The 20,231-nt window shown below is 34.7% G+C and overlaps 1 protein-coding gene across 1 annotated transcript; it reads right to left on the bottom strand.

Annotated features, from left to right (window-relative positions):
* Nucleotides 1-7,858: 7,858 nt before the first annotated feature.
* LOC135950740 (uncharacterized) lies at nucleotides 7,859-10,952 on the bottom strand. The gene is made up of 3 exons (XM_065500276.1): nucleotides 10,933-10,952; nucleotides 10,570-10,873; nucleotides 7,859-9,001 (listed from the first exon to the last, which is right to left on the bottom strand). The coding sequence occupies exons 1-3, from the start codon at nucleotides 10,950-10,952 to the stop codon at nucleotides 7,859-7,861; spliced, it is 1,467 nt and encodes a 488-aa protein (XP_065356348.1).
* Between the last annotated feature and the right edge of the window lie 9,279 nt (nucleotides 10,953-20,231).

Here is a 20,231-nt window from a genome sequence, read left to right as displayed (position 1 = left end):
TGCTTGTGCAAATCTTGATATCCGGAAAACAGATCAGTCAGTCCGGGATGAATCTTCAATTCTCTTTCCTTATCTGAATCTATATTAAGAATTTGATTTTGTAAAAAACAAGCTATAACCATTATATCAGTGATGCAAAATTGGTTTAATTTAAAAATGGTAAAAAGGTAAGGCACTTAAGGGCTCGGTTATGTAAATGAAGAATTAAAAAAAAAACTTTAAAAACCATCTAAAATTTCAAAATCTTTTAAAATTCTAAAAAAAAAAATATTTAAAAATCGCATAAATTTGAATCCGCATAAAACGAGACCTGAGTGTAAACAAGATTGCGACATCGACAATCCGATATTTTAGTGTACCCTTTTACTCTTTTTTCCTGACGTCAACAGTGACCCTTTTCTTATATTTTGAATGTAAAATACTTTTTATTTGAAATTTCAAAACAAATAGTGAAAAATAAATAAAAAAATTAATTAAATATTAAAATGTCGGTAGAAATGCATACGTAACAGTTAATGAAGATGAAAAAAATATAAACAAAACAAACAGAAGATTAGATGATGACAGCTTGTTTTTAACCGCCAAGCCTGTTAACCGTGCTCGTTCTTGTTCCCCGCATCGACAACAACAAATAATTGGCAAACGAAAGAAAATTCAACAGCTGTTCAGAAAATAACAATATTTTACTTATGCCTGAAAGTATGCTAGCTATATCAGTTTCAGATACGAAATCCACCACACTGACTACAAATAAAATTAACCCATTAAGCGGAGCTATACCAAAGATTAGTCAATCATTAAATAAAGATAATAAATCCCAAATACAGGTTGGAATGGACCGGTATATTACATTATTAAAACGGGCACGAAGTCCCAAGTCTTCGAAAGCGGCACCCTTGGCTAAAATATATAAGGATAGTGAATCTGATAGACTAAGCAATGAAAATCGTTTTTCTATTCTGGAATGTGAAGCAGATGAACCATTTACTTGAGAGAAAATAATTCGAATCCACTGGTTCTGCGCCTAATCTCATTAATAGGAGAGAACTCTTTTTACGTTATCCCAATCAAGAAAGGCACGATTCATGAAACTAAAATACAGGTCAATAGTGAAAACGATTATAGAAATGTTGTAACATATTGTTACGTTTTAACCTTTTCAAAACGTTTGGTTTATTTCCTTTAAATAAACGGCAAATAAAAGCCGTTTAGTAGTTTAAAAATTGTAACAACTCTTTATTTATTCAAAATGTACAACAACCACAGAATTAAATAGCCACTCAATGTTTTTTATACACGTTTATAAATTCTCAGAAATACAGACACAATTTATAATGTACACGAATTTACTTGAAAAACACAACACATTTAAGGCACTTAGTTGATGTTTATTCGAAAAGCGTCTCTGATAAAACTCACTAACGACTGCAACCTCTGCCACTATTTATAACACTGCCATCTGTACTCTAGATTGCTCTTTAACTGTCAAAGTTCGAATATTCTAGATCATACGCCATCTGTGGTGTACTTTCTACAATGTTCTTTAACTGAATATTCGAATTCAAACAGCGTTGCCAACTTACGATCAATGGTCAACTGAAAGCTTTTATTTAATAATGCCCACAGATATGTTACAGTTTGTTATTACAGCAATGTTATTTGAAAGCTGTACTTTTAAATCAGCCCTTAAAATCGTTATATTTGAATTCAAGTACAATTTCGTAACACTGCCCCCCGCTTAAGTCTGTTCGTCCCGAATAGGCATAGATTCACTTCTCCCATAGGCAGCTAGTCGTTTCAGATGTTCAACTTTAATTCCCGATATCGATCTTCCACATTTCCGTATTCTATAAACCATGTCGTCCAATTTCTTAACTAGTCCTTTGCAGTGATTCCTTAATTTGGATGACAAACCCTTATTACGTTGTGAGCTATATCTGGTTTTCATTTGGTCATTTATCATTTTAATTCGGCTCCGAACGAGTTCATGCATATCTTTTTCTGCTGAAGCACCTTCACCCCTCTTGGAACCCGCCCTGATGATATTTTCTCTGCGGGACAGACCTATCAGTCCAACAGGAACCATTCTGTCGTTGCACTGTTCAACGAGGGACTCCATTGTTACATGGCCACTTCTCACATCCGCTGGTTCTAACACCAACAAACCATTGTCTATACAATCCTCCACTTCCTCACGGGCCCATACCAAATCCTCTGACTGCGGTGGCAACCTTTTGTGCTCAACGAAAACTAACTTTCTTACTTCAGACTTGCTCTCATATCCAACGTCAAGGGGTATTTTAACATTTCGCCAATTCATGACTTTTTGTCCCATATCCAAAGTAATGCTGTGACTAATCATGAAGTCTGCACCAATGATTACTTCGTCCACAATATCGGCAACAACAAAGATATGATTTACGCTAATACCACCAATAGTTAGTTTCACATTAACTTTACCATGGACAGCGGCAGGCTCTCCAGTAGCGGTACGTAGACTTACATTGCAAATTGGTTCAATCGATTTCTTTACTAAATCTGTTCTGATGATAGACTGCGACGCTCCCGTGTCCATAGTAAGGATGTGCTTCCGACCTTTGATGTACCCACTAGCAGTAAGATTGTTATTTACCTGCTGCAGTATTGATATAGAGATGGTAGGGCCATCAGGTGTGGGTGTCAGATCCTGTCCCTCAGTGCAAGCTCGCTTTAAAGGTGGTTCCTGTAATGCTTGATGATTCGCCATCTGGTTATTTCTTGATGCTGAAACATATCTGATTCGCTTTATTGGTGCTTTGCAGTTTCGCTGAATGTGACCCATTATTCCACAGTTATAACATTTAACTTTGGCTTTAGTTTGTCTCTTACTTATAGCCTTTAAAACTGCCTCTATTAATTCCTTTAATTCTTTGACCATACTTCTATCATTTTCAGAGACAACCTCGATCTTCCGCACATTACACACCTAGGGCTTTGAAATTATCTTTGCTGTTTCTTGTACCAGCGCGAGATGAGACGGTTTCAAAGAATGATGACTTTGGTGTGGCACATACCGCATATTTTATCTCTGGATCGCGAATACCATTCACAAATGCCTCTTTCTTCAAATGCTCCAAAATCGGATGGTTCTCCCCTGGATAAATAAGCTGTAGCAAACGCTCGATTACCATCGCAAAATTTTGTAGCGTCTCATTGGCATTCTGCACTCTACCACGCAATTCCATTCGGTATAATTCTTTTTTATGATCGCCACCGTACTTACGTTGTAGCGCCTCCATTATGTCATCATAACAATTTCTGTTGCTTGCAGCCACGCTTTCAAGAACTACTGCGGCATTCCCTTTTAAGGCCAATATCAATTATATAGCTTTTTTCATTGCTCCACATGTTTCTAATGGCAACTGTATCAAACTGGAATTTGAACACATTAAATGGTGTGGTGCCATCAAAACTAGGGACCTTTATTCTACTAGAGGATTCTGGAATAATTCGTACCACTCCTTCTTGATACTGATGACTATTCACTTTTGTTACCAAGGCGGACACCTTTTTGTCAATTAAATAAACCGGATACTTTGATTGCAAATAAAAGCCGTTTAGTAGTTTAAAAATTGTAACAACTCTTTATTTATTCAAAATGTACAACAACCACAGAATTAAATAGCCACTCAATGTTTTTTATACACGTTTATAAATTCTCAGAAATACAGACACAATTTATAATGTACACGAATTTACTTGAAAAACACAACACATTTAAGGCACTTGATGTTTATTCGAAAAGCATCTCTGATAAAACTCACTAACGACTGCAACCTCTGCCACTATTTATAACACTGCCATCTGCACTCTAGATTGCTCTTTAACTGTCAAAGTTCGAATATTCTAGATCATACGCCATCTGTGGTGTACTTTCTACAATGTTCTTTAACTGAATATTCGAATTCAAACAGCGTTGCCAACTTACGATCAATGGTCAACTGAAAGCTTTTATTTAATAATGCCCACAGATATGTTACAGTTTGTTATTACAGCAATGTTATTTGAAAGCTGTACTTTTAAATCAGCCCTTAAAATCGTTATATTTGAATTCAAGTACAATTTCGTAACACTGCCCCCCGCTTAAGTCTGTTCGTCCCGAATAGGCATAGATTCACTTCTCCCATAGGCAGCTAGTCGTTTCAGATGTTCAACTTTAATTCCCGATATCGATCTTCCACATTTCCGTATTCTATAAACCATGTCGTCCAATTTCTTAACTACCCTATGTAGTCCTTTACAGTGATTCCTTAATTTGGATGACAAACCCTTATTACGTTGTGAGCTATATCTGGTTTTCATTTGGTCATTTATCATTTTAATTCGGCTCCGAACGAGTTCATGCATTTCTTTTTCTGCTGAAGCACCTTCACCCCTCTTGGAACCCGCCCTGATGATCTTTTCTCTGCGGGACAGACCTATCAGTCCAACAGGAACCATTCTGTCGTTGCACTGTTCAACGACGTACTCCATTGTTACAACAAACCATTGTCTATACAATCCTCCACTTCCTCACGGGCCCATACCAAATCCTCTGACTGCGGTGGCAACCTTTTGTGCTCAACGAAAACTAACTTTCTTACTTGAGACTTGCTCTCATATCCAACGTCAAGGGGTATTTTAACATTTCGCCAATTCATGACTTTTTGTCCCATATCCAAAGTAATGCTGTGACTAATCATGAAGTCTGTACCAATGATTACTTCGTCCACAATATCGGCAACAACAAAGACATGATTTACGCTAATACCACCAATAGTTAGTTTCACATTAACTTTACCATGGACAGCGGCAGGCTCTCCAGTAGCGGTACGTAGACTTACATTGCAAATTGGTTCCATCGATCTCTTTACTAAATCTGTTCTGATGATAGACTGCGACGCTCCCGTGTCCATAGTAAGGATGTTCTTCCGACCTTTGTGTACCCACTAGCAGTAAGATTGTTATTTTCCTGCTGCAGTACTGATATGGAGATGGTAGGGCCATCAGGTGTGGGTGTCAGATCCTGTCCCTCAGTGCAAGCTCGCTTTAAAGGTGGTTCCTGTAATGCTTGATGATTCGCCATATGGTTATTTCTTGATGTTGAAACATATCTGATTCGCTTTATTGGTGCTTTGCAGTTTCGCTGAATGTGACCCATTATTCCACAGTTATAACATTTAACTTTGGCTTTAGTTTGTCTCTTACTTATAGCCTTTAAAACTGCCTCTATTAATTCCTTTAATTCGTTGACCATACTTCTATCATTTTCAGCGACAACCTCGATCTTCCGCACATTACACACCTAGGGCTTTGAAATTATCTTTGCTGTTTCTTGTACCAGCTCGAGATGAGACGGTTTCAAAGAATGATGACTTTGGTGTGGCACATACCGCATATTTTATCTCTGGATCGCGAATACCTCTATCTTCAAATGCTCCAAAATCGGGTGGTTCTCCCTGGATAAATAAGCTGTAGCAAACGCTCGATTTCCATCGCAAAATCTTGTAGCGTCTCATTGGCATTCTGCACTCTACCACGCAATTCCATTCGGTATAATTCTTTTTTATGTTCGCCACCATACTTACGTTGTAGCGCCTCCATTATGTCATCATAACAATTTCTGTTGCTTGCAGCCACGCTTTCAAGAACTACTGCGGCATTCCCTTTTAAGGCCAATATCAATTATATAACTTTTTCTTCATTGCTCCACATGTTTCTAATGGCAACTGTATCAAACTGGAATTTGAACACATTAAATGGTGTGGTGCCATCAAAACTAGGGGCCTTTATTCTACTAGAGGATTCTGGAATAATTCGTACCGCTCCTTCTTGATACTGATGACTATTCACTTTTGTTACCAAGTCGGACACCTTTTTGTCAATTTCATCCATTCTGTTGTTAATAACTGCTCCTTCTTGACATTGAACATTATTCACTTTTGTTTCTAAGTCCGAAACCTTTTTATCAATGACATCCACTCTGCAGTTAATAACCTCAGACATTTCCTGAATTTTCTCATCTGTTACTCTAGAAGATTCTTGAAGTTTCGCTTCCATTTCCGCTAAGTGTTTAATAGTTTCTTTGACTTCAGCTTTAACCTCAGAACGAATTTTCTCATTGTCGGCAAGAAGTTTCTCGTTGTTGACTCTAGAAGTTTCTTGAACTTCATTAAATTTCTCCATCATAGCAGCAAATATTGTGGATAAATCCATGCTGTTTGTTGTTGCACGGGTAGAAACTTCCATTTCTTCTTTATACTCAAATTCGTAGGCTCCGATGTCAATATCTCGCCGCTTGAATTCATCTATGAGCCTCTTCTGCAACTCTGCTTGATTACCTGCTGTTGGTAACTCCAACTTACTCAGTTCTTTCTTGATGTTGGGGTGAGGAATCCGCCTCGCTAATGATTTCCACTGGATTTTGAATAAAGAGACACTGGATTAAATTTTAATACAAATTTATTTAACCGATGTTTCCTATATTAAAATTCCTACAAACAAATACACATATTATTTACTTGAGGAAATTGTATAAATTATAAATAAAATTTAACTACAAACTAACTTACTTTTTGGTATGGAAACCACTAGAGTTAAATCTTGTAGATATTCTAATTTAGTCTTCCGCACCGAATACTAACCACCACGCTAGCCAATTTAGTACTTAAAATCAAAAATGGAGTTGGAACTAGCGCGGGAAGCAATACTTCCAAAATGTAAAAGAATATTTAACGAATATTTTATAACATTAACAACACTGAAATAATTTTAGCTGCTTTTGCCAGTGGCGGCAACATTCACCCCCGCAGTATGGCAAGAAGGGTCTTCGTCGGTATACTCTTTATGGGAAGCCACGTCCAAAACTGCTAGCTTCGCTACAGGCCTTTCTAGGGTACCATGTATTGTAAGCACCTTCGCACTTCTCACCTGTCCATCTTTTGCCAATCTCGTTTCAAGAACTTTGCCTCGTAGCCAAACATTTCGAGGCAGATAAGGGTCAACAATAAGTACTAAGTCCCCCTGACATAAGTTTTTTGTTTTTGAAACCACTTAGACCTACACGTTTTTCCAAAAAATATTCGCGTATTGTTGCGAAATTATCCAATTTTGTTTTAACACCACACCGCTATCCTTACAAGTAGACATTGGCTTTAATCCACTAGAGCTACCCACAAGGAAGTGATTAGGGGTCACTGCCTCTTCGTTTTCATCTGTAACCGGAACATAAGCGAGGGGCCTAGAATTGATATTGATATTTTCAACTTCTATCATCATACTCAACAGCAGCTCTTCGCTCGGTGACCTCGAAGGCATTATTTTATATAAAACAGTTTTTATTGAACGTACCAGTCGTTCCCAAGCGCCTCCCATATGTGGGGAAGCTGGAGGATTAAAATTCCATTTTGTTGTTGTACTAGTGAACGTTTTAATAAATTCATTCTGGTTTACGTCTGTAAGAGCTTCTCGTAGTTCTCTTTCCGCTCCAATGAAATTTGTGCCATTATAAAAAATTCATGCGGAATTCCTCTCCGGGCCATAAAATTTCGAATGGCCAAAATACACGAACTTGAAGTAAATGAATGGGCAACCTCTATGTGAATTGCTCTCACTGTTAAACATGTAAATAAACAACCATATCGTTTTTCTTTCTGTCGATTGATTGTAACCATTATTGGTCCAAAGAAGTACATGCCTGTGTAGGTGAACGGCGCTTTAAATGATGCTAGACGAGCTCGAGGTAACTTCGCCATTTGAGGCACATGTGGTACCGCCTTGTTTACTTTACACCATTGACAGTTTCGAATCACGGATTTAAATACAGCACGTAGTTGTGAAATTAATATTTCTGACGAATTTCATTGATTACCGTTTCGTGGTTAATGTGGTAATATTTTGAATGAAAATGATGTATAATTAAGGTTGTTATGTAACTTGACTTGGGCAATATAACCGGCCGTTTTTGTTCTTCAGCAACGTTCGCATTATCGATTCTGCCATATATTCTTAAAACTCCATTTTCATCCATGAAGGGTGATTTCGTATAAAGTTCACTTGATTTCGGTATCAATATTTTAGATTTTATAAGAGAAATTTCAGCAGCATATTTTTCAACTTGAGCTTGTTGAAATAAAAAAATTTCTGCTTTTAACAATTCTTCAAGATTTAACTCGCCTTTTATTTTGTTCTTCATTTTACAATTTTCTATAAAGCGGAAAACATAAGCAGTTGCTCTAAGCATTCTAGTCCACTTAGAAAATCGATTTTCTTTTATTAAATTTTCTGTAAATGTTATTTTGAATGATTTATGCACCATCTCTTCTGTTGTAGTTTTATCAAAAGCCATAGCTCCTGGCAGATCTTCTTGGAGTTGATACAAAAATTCAGGACCTTGAAACCACCTACTAGTAGTAAATATATTTGGAATTCGAGCCCACTTCGTAGCTTCGTCAGCCACGTTTTGTTTAGTTGGAGTCCATCGCCAATCATTCATTGAGCTTATTTCCAAAATTTCGGTTACACGAAATGCTACGAATTGATTATATTTTCGATGGTCAGAATTGATCCAACTTAAAACAGTTTTTGAATTGGACCAAAAAAGTTTATTTTTAATTGTTATTTTATGATTGTCGCAGATAAATTTAGCGAAACGAGCACCTATTAATGCTGCCATAAGTTCAAGACGGGGAACTGAAGTTATTTTCATTGGTGCTACTCTGGTCTTAGAGCCAATTAAAGAGCAAAATATCGTTTTATTTTTAATTAAACGAAAATAGCACACAGCGGCATATCCATCTTTGCTGGCATCTACAAAGGTATGTAGTTGTACATCAACACCATCATAGTTGGGCAGACTTTGTAAATAGCAGCGTGGAATTTTAATTTGTTGTATTTTCGGCAAAATATTGACCCACTGCGTCCATTTATTCATTAGTTCATTTGGAATTTCCTCATCCCAATCTATTTTTGATCGCCATACTTCCTGCAGTTAGATTTTAACATACATAATGATGTTGCCAATAAGACCAAGGGGGTCATAAATCGACATTACTAAACGCAGCATTTCTCTCTTAGTTGGTGTTTTTCTGCATGAAAATAGTTCACTATCTGAAAGCCACGGTGCAATTTTAAATGTTTAACGTCTTCTTGATGTTCCCAAAATACACCGAGAACCTTTTCTATTTGTTTGTCCTCATTAAGATTTAAACATTTTTTATTATCCAAACAGCAATCAGAAATTGTATTCATAACAACCTCCTCACTATTTGAAATCCAATTTCGTATATTAAATCCACCTTTTCGATGAATAAACTTTACATCGGACACTAATTTACAGCCTCTTGTGGAGTATCAACCGATTCCAAAAAGTCGTCGACATAATGATTTTCTATAATTGATTTAACAGCCATAGTAAACATGTCTTCAAATTGGGAAGCATTTAAATTTTTAATATATTGTGAAATACTAGGGGCACACGTAGCTCCAAAAATCATCACGTCCGTTACATAAACATCAGGCTCTTTATTTTGGTTACAATCACGCCACAAAAAACGTTGTACATCTCGATCTTCAGGCCGTATAAAAATTTGGTGGAACATTTCTTCAATGTCCCCACAGACAGCAACAGATTTCAGACGAAATGAAAATAAAATAGCTGGCAGTGAAGCTAACATATCTGGGCCTTTTAATAAAAACGAGTTCAAAGAGACACTTATTTTTATTAAAAACTGCAAAAATTGGCAGTTACCACAGCTGTGTTTAATTTCATCAGTATTTAATTTGCGTATATACCCTCTGGAGGTGTATTTTTCAATTGTATTATTAAAAATATTTAAAAGTTCCGAGTTTTCTTTTAATGGCCCAATTCACTAAGCCGATTTTTGTCGTTTTCCGACTAAAATGTGATTGAATACTTATTTATATATTCTCTATAACACTTTATGTTTGTTTGGGTTGTTGTCTCTGATAATGACAAAATATTACGTAAATTAACACAAAATTTTTGATTCAGTATGTCGATAGAAGACGATTCAAATGCCAAACAACTCACTTTATATTTTATTGCCGACTCACCTAAATATTTTAATTTTTAATACCATCCGCCAATAATAGACTAAAATGTGCGATAACATGGAATAAATGTGATGTATTTTCCTCAAAATTATTTGTGCAATTTAAGTTTGAAGTTGAATTACACAAAGAACGCTGTTTAAAATGCACAATCGAATAAAGCGTTCATATTTGTAATATGGTTTTACCACATTCAAATAATGGTCTTCGTGTACTAAGATCACTGCGTGATAAAATAAATCGACTGAACTTTCGGACTACATATGGTACTCAATACAAATTTATTAATAATACTTCAATTATAAGTAAATTTTAAAAAACGTGAAATATTAATCCGAATTTAAATAATTGTAAAATTTGTCAGCTAAAACAACCAAATTCTCTGTAGCATCCGCCAGCTTTTTGGCAGATTCGTTGTTTTGCTTCATTATTTCATAAATTTCTCCAATTTTTTCTATCAGCTTTTTTTTGCTGATTTACTTGTTCTCTAAGTAAATCTGTGGTAGAATCTGCCTTTCGTTTTTGACCATATGTTTCGCGCCATTTTCCCTTTTTGCTTGTGGTCGGACCGTCAGAAATTGGAGGTGATTCGGCTTCATCATCATCGTCCAATCCACAATATTTTCCTGGAGGAATTGCTGAACACCTAAGATTTAAAGCCTCGTCCACCATTTCTTCCAAAGGGGAAAGAGTTTCTGATTGAAATGGCCCACCACCTGTAGCAAGTAAGGATTTACGGTTATCGGAAATTTTCTTTTTGGTTGTTTTTAAAATCAGACCACACCTGAAAAAATTTTAATATTACATATTGCCAAACTTTTACAAGTTATTAATTTCATGTACCTTTTTCCACTCGACCACATCTCTTGAAGGAGGTCCAATAGCATTCAACTTTGAGCTTATTTCAGCCCAAAGTTCGTCACATTTATTTCTGTTTCCCCCAAAAATTTGCTTATTGGAGGAAAGTTGTGGGTACTTTACCATTTCATGGCACAACAGTTCAAATTGCTCACCTGTTGTCTTTTTGAACCTAACATATAATAAACCATGATAAATTGCGCAAAAAATGTTGAATAAAATAACAAACTAACGTCTTTTTCGTATTTTCCATGTTTTAATTGTTTGCTTTTAAAATTTGTTTTTAATTTTAGCTGTCATTTTTTAAACATTAACTGTTTTTAATGTTAGTAATACTGTATTTTAAATTAACGTATATTACAGACAAGAACCACGTAATCCAAACGAAGTATTTAAAACGACTTAGTGATTAGTAATTGTGACTGTTTTCCGCCTTCAAACGAAAAATTTTATCGAGATAGAGAATTGGGCTATAATTTTCGCTCTAGGCAAAGTAGGCGTTTCATTGCCATTTCATAACTGCTGGGCAAATTTAATATATCACATTTCCACAGTAAAGGAACCTCAAAGTGTCCATCTTTTCTTTGTTTGGTATATTGTTTTAAAAGATTAAGGGCACGCGTATCATCTTTACCTACTAGTGGATCTTTACAACAAATTCCTACACTATCGAGGGAATAAAAACTCTTCACTAATTCTTCTAAACATTCATCGCTTTTAGTACACTCACAAATATGGAAATTAAAATTCTTACTTGGTTCTGTAATTTCAGCAACAGCTCCATAAATCATCCATTCAATATTTGTGCATACGGCAACGGGTTCATGGGGACCACCTTGTCGCATTCTTGTAGAAATTCCCAAATTAAAATGATTAAGGCCAATAAGTATTTTTGGTACAGCATCACAATAACTTTTAATTGGCAAATTTTTTAAATGACGAAACCTTTTTGATAGGTTTTCATAATCCAATGACTGTGTTGGTTAATTTATTTTACTCACAGTACACACATTTATTGGCACCTTCTTGTTGTTTCCACCTGAAATGTGAATAGTTAATTTTTGAGAACTATTTTCACACCTTTCAATACCTCCAGTCCACTTCAAGCTCAAAGGGTTAGCTGTTCCAGAAATTTCTAGTTCCTCCATTAAATTATGATCCATTAAACTTATAGAGGAACCTTCATCAATAAATGCGTATGTTTTAATATTTTTATTTTTCCCGTACACTGTTATGGGAATTATTTTAAATAAAACTTGCATCACTTCTGTATTATGTGTATTAATAACTTCACTGTTGTTTAGAATATGTGTGTTGTTTATATTTTCTACGGTACTATTGTTGTTGTTATTATTACTATTATTGATGCTTGTAACTTCATGAGAATAACCATGTAAAGAAGAATGATGATAATATTGACATCCCTCTACACCGCATTGTACCTTCTTATTGCATTCACCGTAATGTTTACACAAACAAATTCTACATAATTTGTGTCTTCTCACAATATTCCATTTGTCTCCACGATTAAGAGCAAGAAATTTTTGGCAATTTGCAATTGTTTTGCAGTTGTTGTTGTTACATACAAAACAATTACGATCTTCATTGTGTGTGTGGATGTAAGCTTTTTTACTGCAGTTATTAACATTGTGTGTTTTTTTCTCTTTTGTTATGGGAAGAGTTTTCAACTGTTATACAAGTAGCAGAGATTCCTATGTTAAAAATCCAATTAGAAAATTCGTACATATTGGGATTTTTGTTTTGATTTAACAGCTGTAGTTTTTGAGTACCCCATTGTAGTTGATAACATGGTGGTAATTTTTGTATTAATTCTTGAAGAAGTGAAGAATTATTTAATTCATTATTTAAATTAGATGCTTCGATTGTGGCAATTAAACTTTTTACATTAATTGCAAAGGCAGTAAATGAAGGTAAGTCATTTTCATCAACAGAAGGGGTTGATTTAATACGATTTTTAATTGAATTTACAATTTTTTCAGGTTGGCCGTATAAAAGCTTTAAAATTGACAGTACCCAATTAACATTTGATGGGTGTACCAGTATATGTTGTACCTTTTGTAAGGCGTCTCCACTTAGAGATTTTTGTAACCTAATAAGGTTTTCAGCATCAGTAAATCCGCATATTTTGGTGGACCATTCAAATGTGGAAGAAAAGAGGGGCCATTCTTCTGGTTGGCCGGAGAATGCTGGCAATTCTTTTGGCAACGAATGTCGTGCTTGGAGCTGACCTTGTGTCAAACGGGGATTATAATTTAAATTAGCTAATAAATGTGACGGAACATTGGGAGTGTAATTGCTCGAGGTGGTTGCGTTCGGCTGATTTAAATTAAAATCGTGTTGTGTAGAATGACTGTTGGGTGCAGGCATATTTTGATATGAATTTAATAAATTTGTATTAGAAGTACTTGGTGGATTATTGAAAGCCGGCATTGTATTTGTAGACACTAGTGGTTCAAATGCGACCGATTGACGATAAGGCTGTTGTCGTTGTAGATAGCCACTGGTGGTGGCGAGACCTGAAGTACATGTTGGCACTACGGTTGGATAAGACGACTTTATAGCAGCATCTGTATTAATCGGAGGATTATAAGAACAATTGTGTTGTTGCGGCATATTATAAATTCCACATGAATTATTAACTTTGCTTATATTTTTTATGCATTTGCATCGGGCAGCTGTGCTGCTTGTTCGTTTATTTTATTTATATTTTCAGGTGCTGCCTTGGGGTCAGACGAAACTTGCTCTACAGAATCGATTGGATTTTGTACTTGCTTTAGCCAGTTACGAACGGGAAAAGATGTATCACTTTGACGTTCACGTTCTTGCTGGTTTATAATTTTATATTTTTTGGAAATAAATTCCATAGAAACAGCACGCTCTTCTTCTAAACGTTGGAGTTTTAATTGAACAAGTCTATCTTCAGATTTATTCGAAGAGTGAGTTGAGTTACTTCTAACAGATTCTGCCGGAGTTGTTTTACAAGTGGTGCATTTGTATGTTAGAGTAGATATTTGGTCTGAAGTGGCATTTGTGCACGAAATATGATAACTCTTTTGGCATTTTGAGCAGGTTATCATGTTTTGGTCAGGGGGATTTAAACATTGTGGGCAATTTTTACTTTTTTGTTGACCTTCTACATCCATTTGTACTTACTGTGAGATTGGCAATTCAGAGCGCTACTAGGTGATTCTTCAGCTTCGTACGTTGACGTTATAGGAAACGTTTAAAACACAAAAAGAATTTTAAAGTGTTGGGGTGAGGAATCCTCCTCGCTAATGATTTCCACTGGATTTTGAATAAAGAGACACTGGATTAAATTTTAATACAAATTTATTTAACCGATGTTTCCTATATTAAAATTCCTACAAACAAATACACATATTATTTACTTGAGGAAATTGTATAAATTATAAATAAAATTTAACTACAAACTAACTTACTTTTTGGTATGGAAACCACTAGAGTTAAATCTTGTAGATATTCTAAATTAGTCTTCCGCACTGAATACTAACCACCACGCTAGCCAATTTAGTACTTAAAATAAAAAATGGAGTTGGAACTAGCACGGGAAGCAATACTCAGACATATAAAATGACAATATACATATAAATGACAGACAAAATGTAAAAGAATATTTAACGAATATTTTATAACATTAACAATACAGAAATAATTTTAGCTGCTTTTGCCAGTGACGGCAACACTTGAGTTGTTCAACTTTTAGTTCCTCAAACTTCATGCCACTTCTGACACCAATTGTTACGTTTTAACCTTTTCAAAACGTTTGGTTTATTTCCTTTAAATAAACCGGATATTTTGATTGCAAATAAAAGCCGTTTAGTAGTTTAAAAATTGTAACAACTCTTTATTTATTCAAAATGTACAACAACCACAGAATTAAATAGCCACTCAATGTTTTTTATACACGTTTATAAATTCTCAGAAATACAGACACAATTTATAATGTACACGAATTTACTTGAAAAACACAACACACTTTAAGGCACTTAGTTGATGTTTATTCGAAAAGCGTCTCTGATAAAACTCACTAACGACTGCAACCTCTGCCACTATTTATAACACTGCCATCTGCACTCTAGATTGCTCTTTAACTGTCAAAGTTCGAATATTCTAGATCATACGCCATCTGCGGTGTACTTTCTACAATGTTCTTTAACTGAATATTCGAATTCAACCAGCGTTGCCAACTTACGATCAATGGTCAACTGAAAGCTTTTATTTAATAATGCCCACAGATATGTTACAGTTTGCTATTACAGCAATGTTATTTGAAAGCATTATGCTACTTTTAAGTCAGCCCTTAAAATCGTTATATTTGAATTCAAGTACAATTTCGTAACAATATTTTGAAACTCAAAAGAAAAGTTTTTACACTTATCAGCTGAAAGGAAGCAAGGGTCTACAAGTTGTAATAAAGGGTATTGACTGTAATGTTGAACCACTCGAAATAAAGCAAAGCTCAGAAGATAAAGGCTTTAAGACAACAAATGTCATAAATATTAGAAATCGCAAAAAAAAAAACGCCAACCACTCGTGTTGAACTTGAACCCGGTGACATAAACCTGAAAAAAATGAAACACATCCCATATATAACCTGAAGTACTTATTGCATCCTAAAATTACGATAGACGAACCACACAAACGATTTGGCCCCGTCCAATGTATGAATTGCCAAGAATATGGACACACCAAGGCATGTTGCAAATTGCCACCAGTATGTGTTATTTGCGGGGAGTTGCATAACACATCCCAATGTAACAAATCCAAAGATGATCCTAAAATAAAAAATGCAGAAATTGCGGAGGTAACCACACAGCAAACTACAGGGGTTGTCCTGTCTACTCAATTGTTAAAAAATCACAAAGCCGCTCAGCAATTAAATAACATTAATGTTAACTACCCCCCGTTGCAACAGACATATGACAACAAAGTAACATATGCAAATGTACTTAGAAACAACCAAACTCAGACGCAAGTCCGTCAACTCCAAAACGAAAATGTGAACCCAGAGGTAAGAGAGCAAACGCCAATTTTCAATTTTACCCGACTAGAATCTACAATAGAAACTCTTGTGCAATCGGTAAATAACTTTACAAACTCAATGAGTAACATGATGCAAGAAATGCTTAAGATGCAGTCAATGTTATTGCAGGCTATGCTTAACAGACCATGAACTGCCTAAGAATATGGTTTTGGAATACAAACGGCATACGCCAACACAAAAACGAAATCGAATATTTTTTAAGAAACCAACAAATTGATGTAATGCTGGTTTCTGAAACTCATTTGACGTCCAGAAGTTCATTTCGAATAAATGGATATGTAATATATGACACCAAAGATCCCAGAGGTAGAGCATGCGGAGGCTCGGCAATTTTAGTAAAAGCTCGAATCAAACACTACTTAATGTGTGATTTTTGCGAAGATTATCTTCAAGCTACTACAATCTGTCTTGAAGATTTTCATCGAAACTTAGTGATTTCATCGATATACTCACCCCCTAGATTTTCAATTACAGAAAGTCAATATAATAGATTTTTTAAATCACTAGGCACCCGTTTCCTGGCTGCTTGCGATTATAATGCTAAACACACATTCTGGGGATCACGACTGATTACCTCTAAAGGTCGTGTTTTGTTCGATACAATTTCTAAAATGGGTTTGAATGTGCTTTCGAGCGGCCAACCTACTTACTGGCCTACTGACCCACGAAAAATACCGAATGTTATTGATTTTAGCGTGATGAAAAATATCTATGAGCCCCCTAGAAATTGTATCCCCGACTGGTAATTTAGCGATGGCAGGCACAAGAATAAATTGGCTCAAATATAAAAAATACCTCAGTACACATTGCTCGGAAAACATACCGCTAAGAACACCAGAAAACATCGATCACTCTTATCAATTTCGATAAAAATCTCAAACTGGATGCTCAACATGCTACCCAAACCCCCCGACAAATCAGATATAATAGAATTAATTCTTCTGATGTCGAACGGCTCTTAAATGAAACAAGTAAGAAAGTATGGTCGGTCAAGCCCGACCATATAATACCCTACACTAAGTAAAAGAGCAAAAACATTTTTCTTTTAAAATTTCAATAATTTATATTTTTGAGTGATTTTCGGAAGTGGGCCTTATATTTGGGGCTATGACCAATTATGGACCGATCACAATGAAATTAGGTCGTGTGATTTATGTCTCTATGAAAGTTTACTATGTTGAATTTTGTGAGTATACCAACATTTTCAAACGATTTGTGCACGTTAAAGTGATTAAAGATAAAGTGATAAAATGTTGTTATGTAGGCAACATGCTTTTTTATGAATTTCTATGTTAGGTATATTCTCTGTGAGTTGTTAAGTTTAATTTGTCACGTAAAAAAAATAAGGTAGACATGTTATATATCAATTAGGGATGCCAATCCCGAAATCCCAATCCTGAAAATCCCGGGATTTTTCGGTATCGGGATTAACAAATCCCGGAATATTATGAGATTTTTCATATTTTAGGAAGATTTTTGAAGCACCCAAAATACTTAGAAAGCTAAATTTCAGCATATTTATAATACTAATCTCGCTTCAAATCCAAACGCAGCCAGATTTTTTCATTTGAATCAGGGAGCAGCACGTCTCCCTTGCATTGACAGACCTTTACACAATTTACACTTTTACGAAATTTATGTTCAAGTTATTTTCTGAAGGGGACTAGGAGCAAATGTAGCCCGATTTCCGCAATACTTTACAGTATAATTTCAGAGTACTTACAACTTATTTTGTGCAAAATTTTATAAGGATATTTAGGACATTTTATTTTAATTCAATGCATTAGTTTTAGATTTGTTATATTTTTACTTAAATATATTAATTAAATTAATAGTTTTTATTCTTGAATTTTATGTTTTTGACGTTTAACTAAAATCCCGAAGTCCCGAAAAATCCCGGATCCCGGGATTTGTAAAACCCAGTCCCGTTTGGCATCCCTAATATCAATGCATAGAGGTTTTTGTCCACTTTTCAATAATGTATATAACTTTTGACAATTAAAAAATTCATGGAATACTTTTTTGAAAAATATGACAAAAAATGCTTTTTATTGAGTTTTTGCATAGATACAAATTTTTTAAATTATAATAACATTTTTATTTATGAATATTTTTTAATGAAATTTTACACTTATATCGATTTTTTTATTGAAAATGAAAAAATAAAAACAAATTTTGAAATTTGTAATCACGAATCCCGCAATTCCCAAAAAAGTATTGAAAAATTCCAAAAATGGAATATTTTCGTTTTTTGGCTATAATATCAACACCAGGCGAGGGGTTATCAGAACCCTTTACAAAATAATTAAGAACATATTAGGCCATCTAAAATGGGTTACTATATTTTGATATCGACTATGCGATTTGAGAATTTTTGCCATAAAGTTGAATTTTATATAAAAAAAATAGGCGTTTTTTGAATGGACTTGGTCCCCTGGGTATCAAAAATTATAAATTTTTTTCATTTAAAATATTTGACGTTAATTTAGCTTTTCAAAAAGTATAAATTCATTATACATCCTCTTAGAAATTTTTAGATAACTGAAAAAGAATAAAAGTACTTTTTTCTCAAAAAAATAGCGAAAAATCGCCTTTTTTTAATTTTTTTTTAAAAAAATCGGTAAATATTTGGAACCGCGGTCATCAAAAAATTGGAGTATGGTGGTTAAAAATGTTGAAAATGTAATTTTCAAATGCGGATGTCTCCTAAGCTATAAGAGATAATTGATAGCTACGACGAGGTTTTATGTAGTGCTCAATGAGAAGATTCTATATATGTAATTTTTTTGAAATCGGAACACAAACGAAGAAATATTATCATTTTTAAAATTGGCCATATGCGAGGTGTCCTACTTTGGGGACCCTTGGCCCAGCTCCTGGTGGGCTCATGAGGCCCAGATTCAAAACTTAAACTCGACAACACTTCCCCTTTGAGCATGTGAAATTTCATTTAAATCGAAGTAAGGGTTTAGAAGTTACGGATTTATGTCCCTCTTTTTTTTCTCATACCACTGTGCGACATACACAACTTCCACTAAGCTAAAAACAAAACAGCTGATTCGTTACGGAACGGAACGTACAAACTAATTAGGTCTTAAGTGTTATTGTTGGTGAACAAATTGACAATATGTGTGTTGATGTGTGAATGGTTTGTTTCCTTTGTGTGTTGGATGTCGTTGGATGTGTTAACATCGTTTGTGTTAACACAATTGTTAACAACACAGCAGTTAAGCAAGTACAATAATTGTCACAAATATCTTATCACTTGGCGAACTCCAATTCATATATTTTTGGTCATTTGACACTTGTGTGCACTTTGTAGTGCTGAGAGAAGGCAATTGGTTACTTTATACATCCCCAGTAATCTAGCGTGAATACAATTGACACTTAAGTGTCTCTAAGTAATCTGGAGTGTAGTCACTTTAAACGTTTTGTGAGTAATTCGTACAAACTGGCTTTATACAAATTGTGTAGATCTCTTAGTAACCTATGGTGTACTGCAGTTTATTTTACCCACTAGAAGCGTTGACAGATAGTCACATTGCACATAGGGGCAAAGATATGTTAAAAGGGGCGAAAAATCAACCACTGGGTTTTAATGTAAGTTATTGGTATCAGTGAAAATGTATTTTTTTCTAGATTTCAAATATGTAAAAATATTATAACCCACCGAACAAAATAAAGTGAAAAATAATGAAATCAAAAAACAAATTTTTGTTCTAATTATTTTATGTATTAATCATTTAAAAAACATTAAATTACATTTCGTGTATCATCCATCCAAAGACGAAGAGGTGATAGTACCAAAAGGCAATATATAATTATGTTATTCATTATAATGATAAGTAATAATATTAAAGAGTGCCAACAGTTTTTGCTGAAAACGCTTCACATATCACAAAAAAAAATAAGATTGACTAGAAATAATGCAAGTGGTTTGAAAAATTTTAAATTTAAAATACGACAAATCTATTAAAGATTCACTACCTGAAGCAGATCAAGATGACATTTAGTAATTACTTTAAAGTTAATTCTTTTTAAAACCATTGAACCATTAAGGATAAACATTATTTATATTTACATATGTAATTTAGAATTAACTAGCTGACCCGGCAAACGTTGTTCTGCCATAGCACACACAAAGTTTGAAGACTCCCACTATAATAGTACTCCACATATGCAATAATAAATTGTTACT

This window comes from Calliphora vicina, chromosome 1 (genome assembly GCF_958450345.1).
Source record: "Calliphora vicina chromosome 1, idCalVici1.1, whole genome shotgun sequence".
Taxonomy (NCBI): domain Eukaryota; kingdom Metazoa; phylum Arthropoda; class Insecta; order Diptera; family Calliphoridae; genus Calliphora; species Calliphora vicina.
The sequence above is the reverse complement of the archived record's forward strand: the minus strand, read 5'-3'. Positions and strand labels throughout refer to the sequence as shown.

What these genes read in the sequence shown, in the direction of transcription:
- LOC135950740 (XM_065500276.1), bottom strand. Translation starts at nt 10,952, where the DNA reads ATGTGGTCGAGTGGAAAAAG. An exon ending in ATGTGGTCGAGTGGAAAAAG is followed by an intron (nt 10,874 to 10,932) that starts GTACATGAAATT and finishes AAATTTTTTCAG; the next exon opens with GTGTGGTCTGATTTTAAAAA. An exon ending in CAGATTTACTTAGAGAACAA is followed by an intron (nt 9,002 to 10,569) that starts GTAAATCAGCAA and finishes ATCTAACTGCAG; the next exon opens with GAAGTATGGCGATCAAAAAT.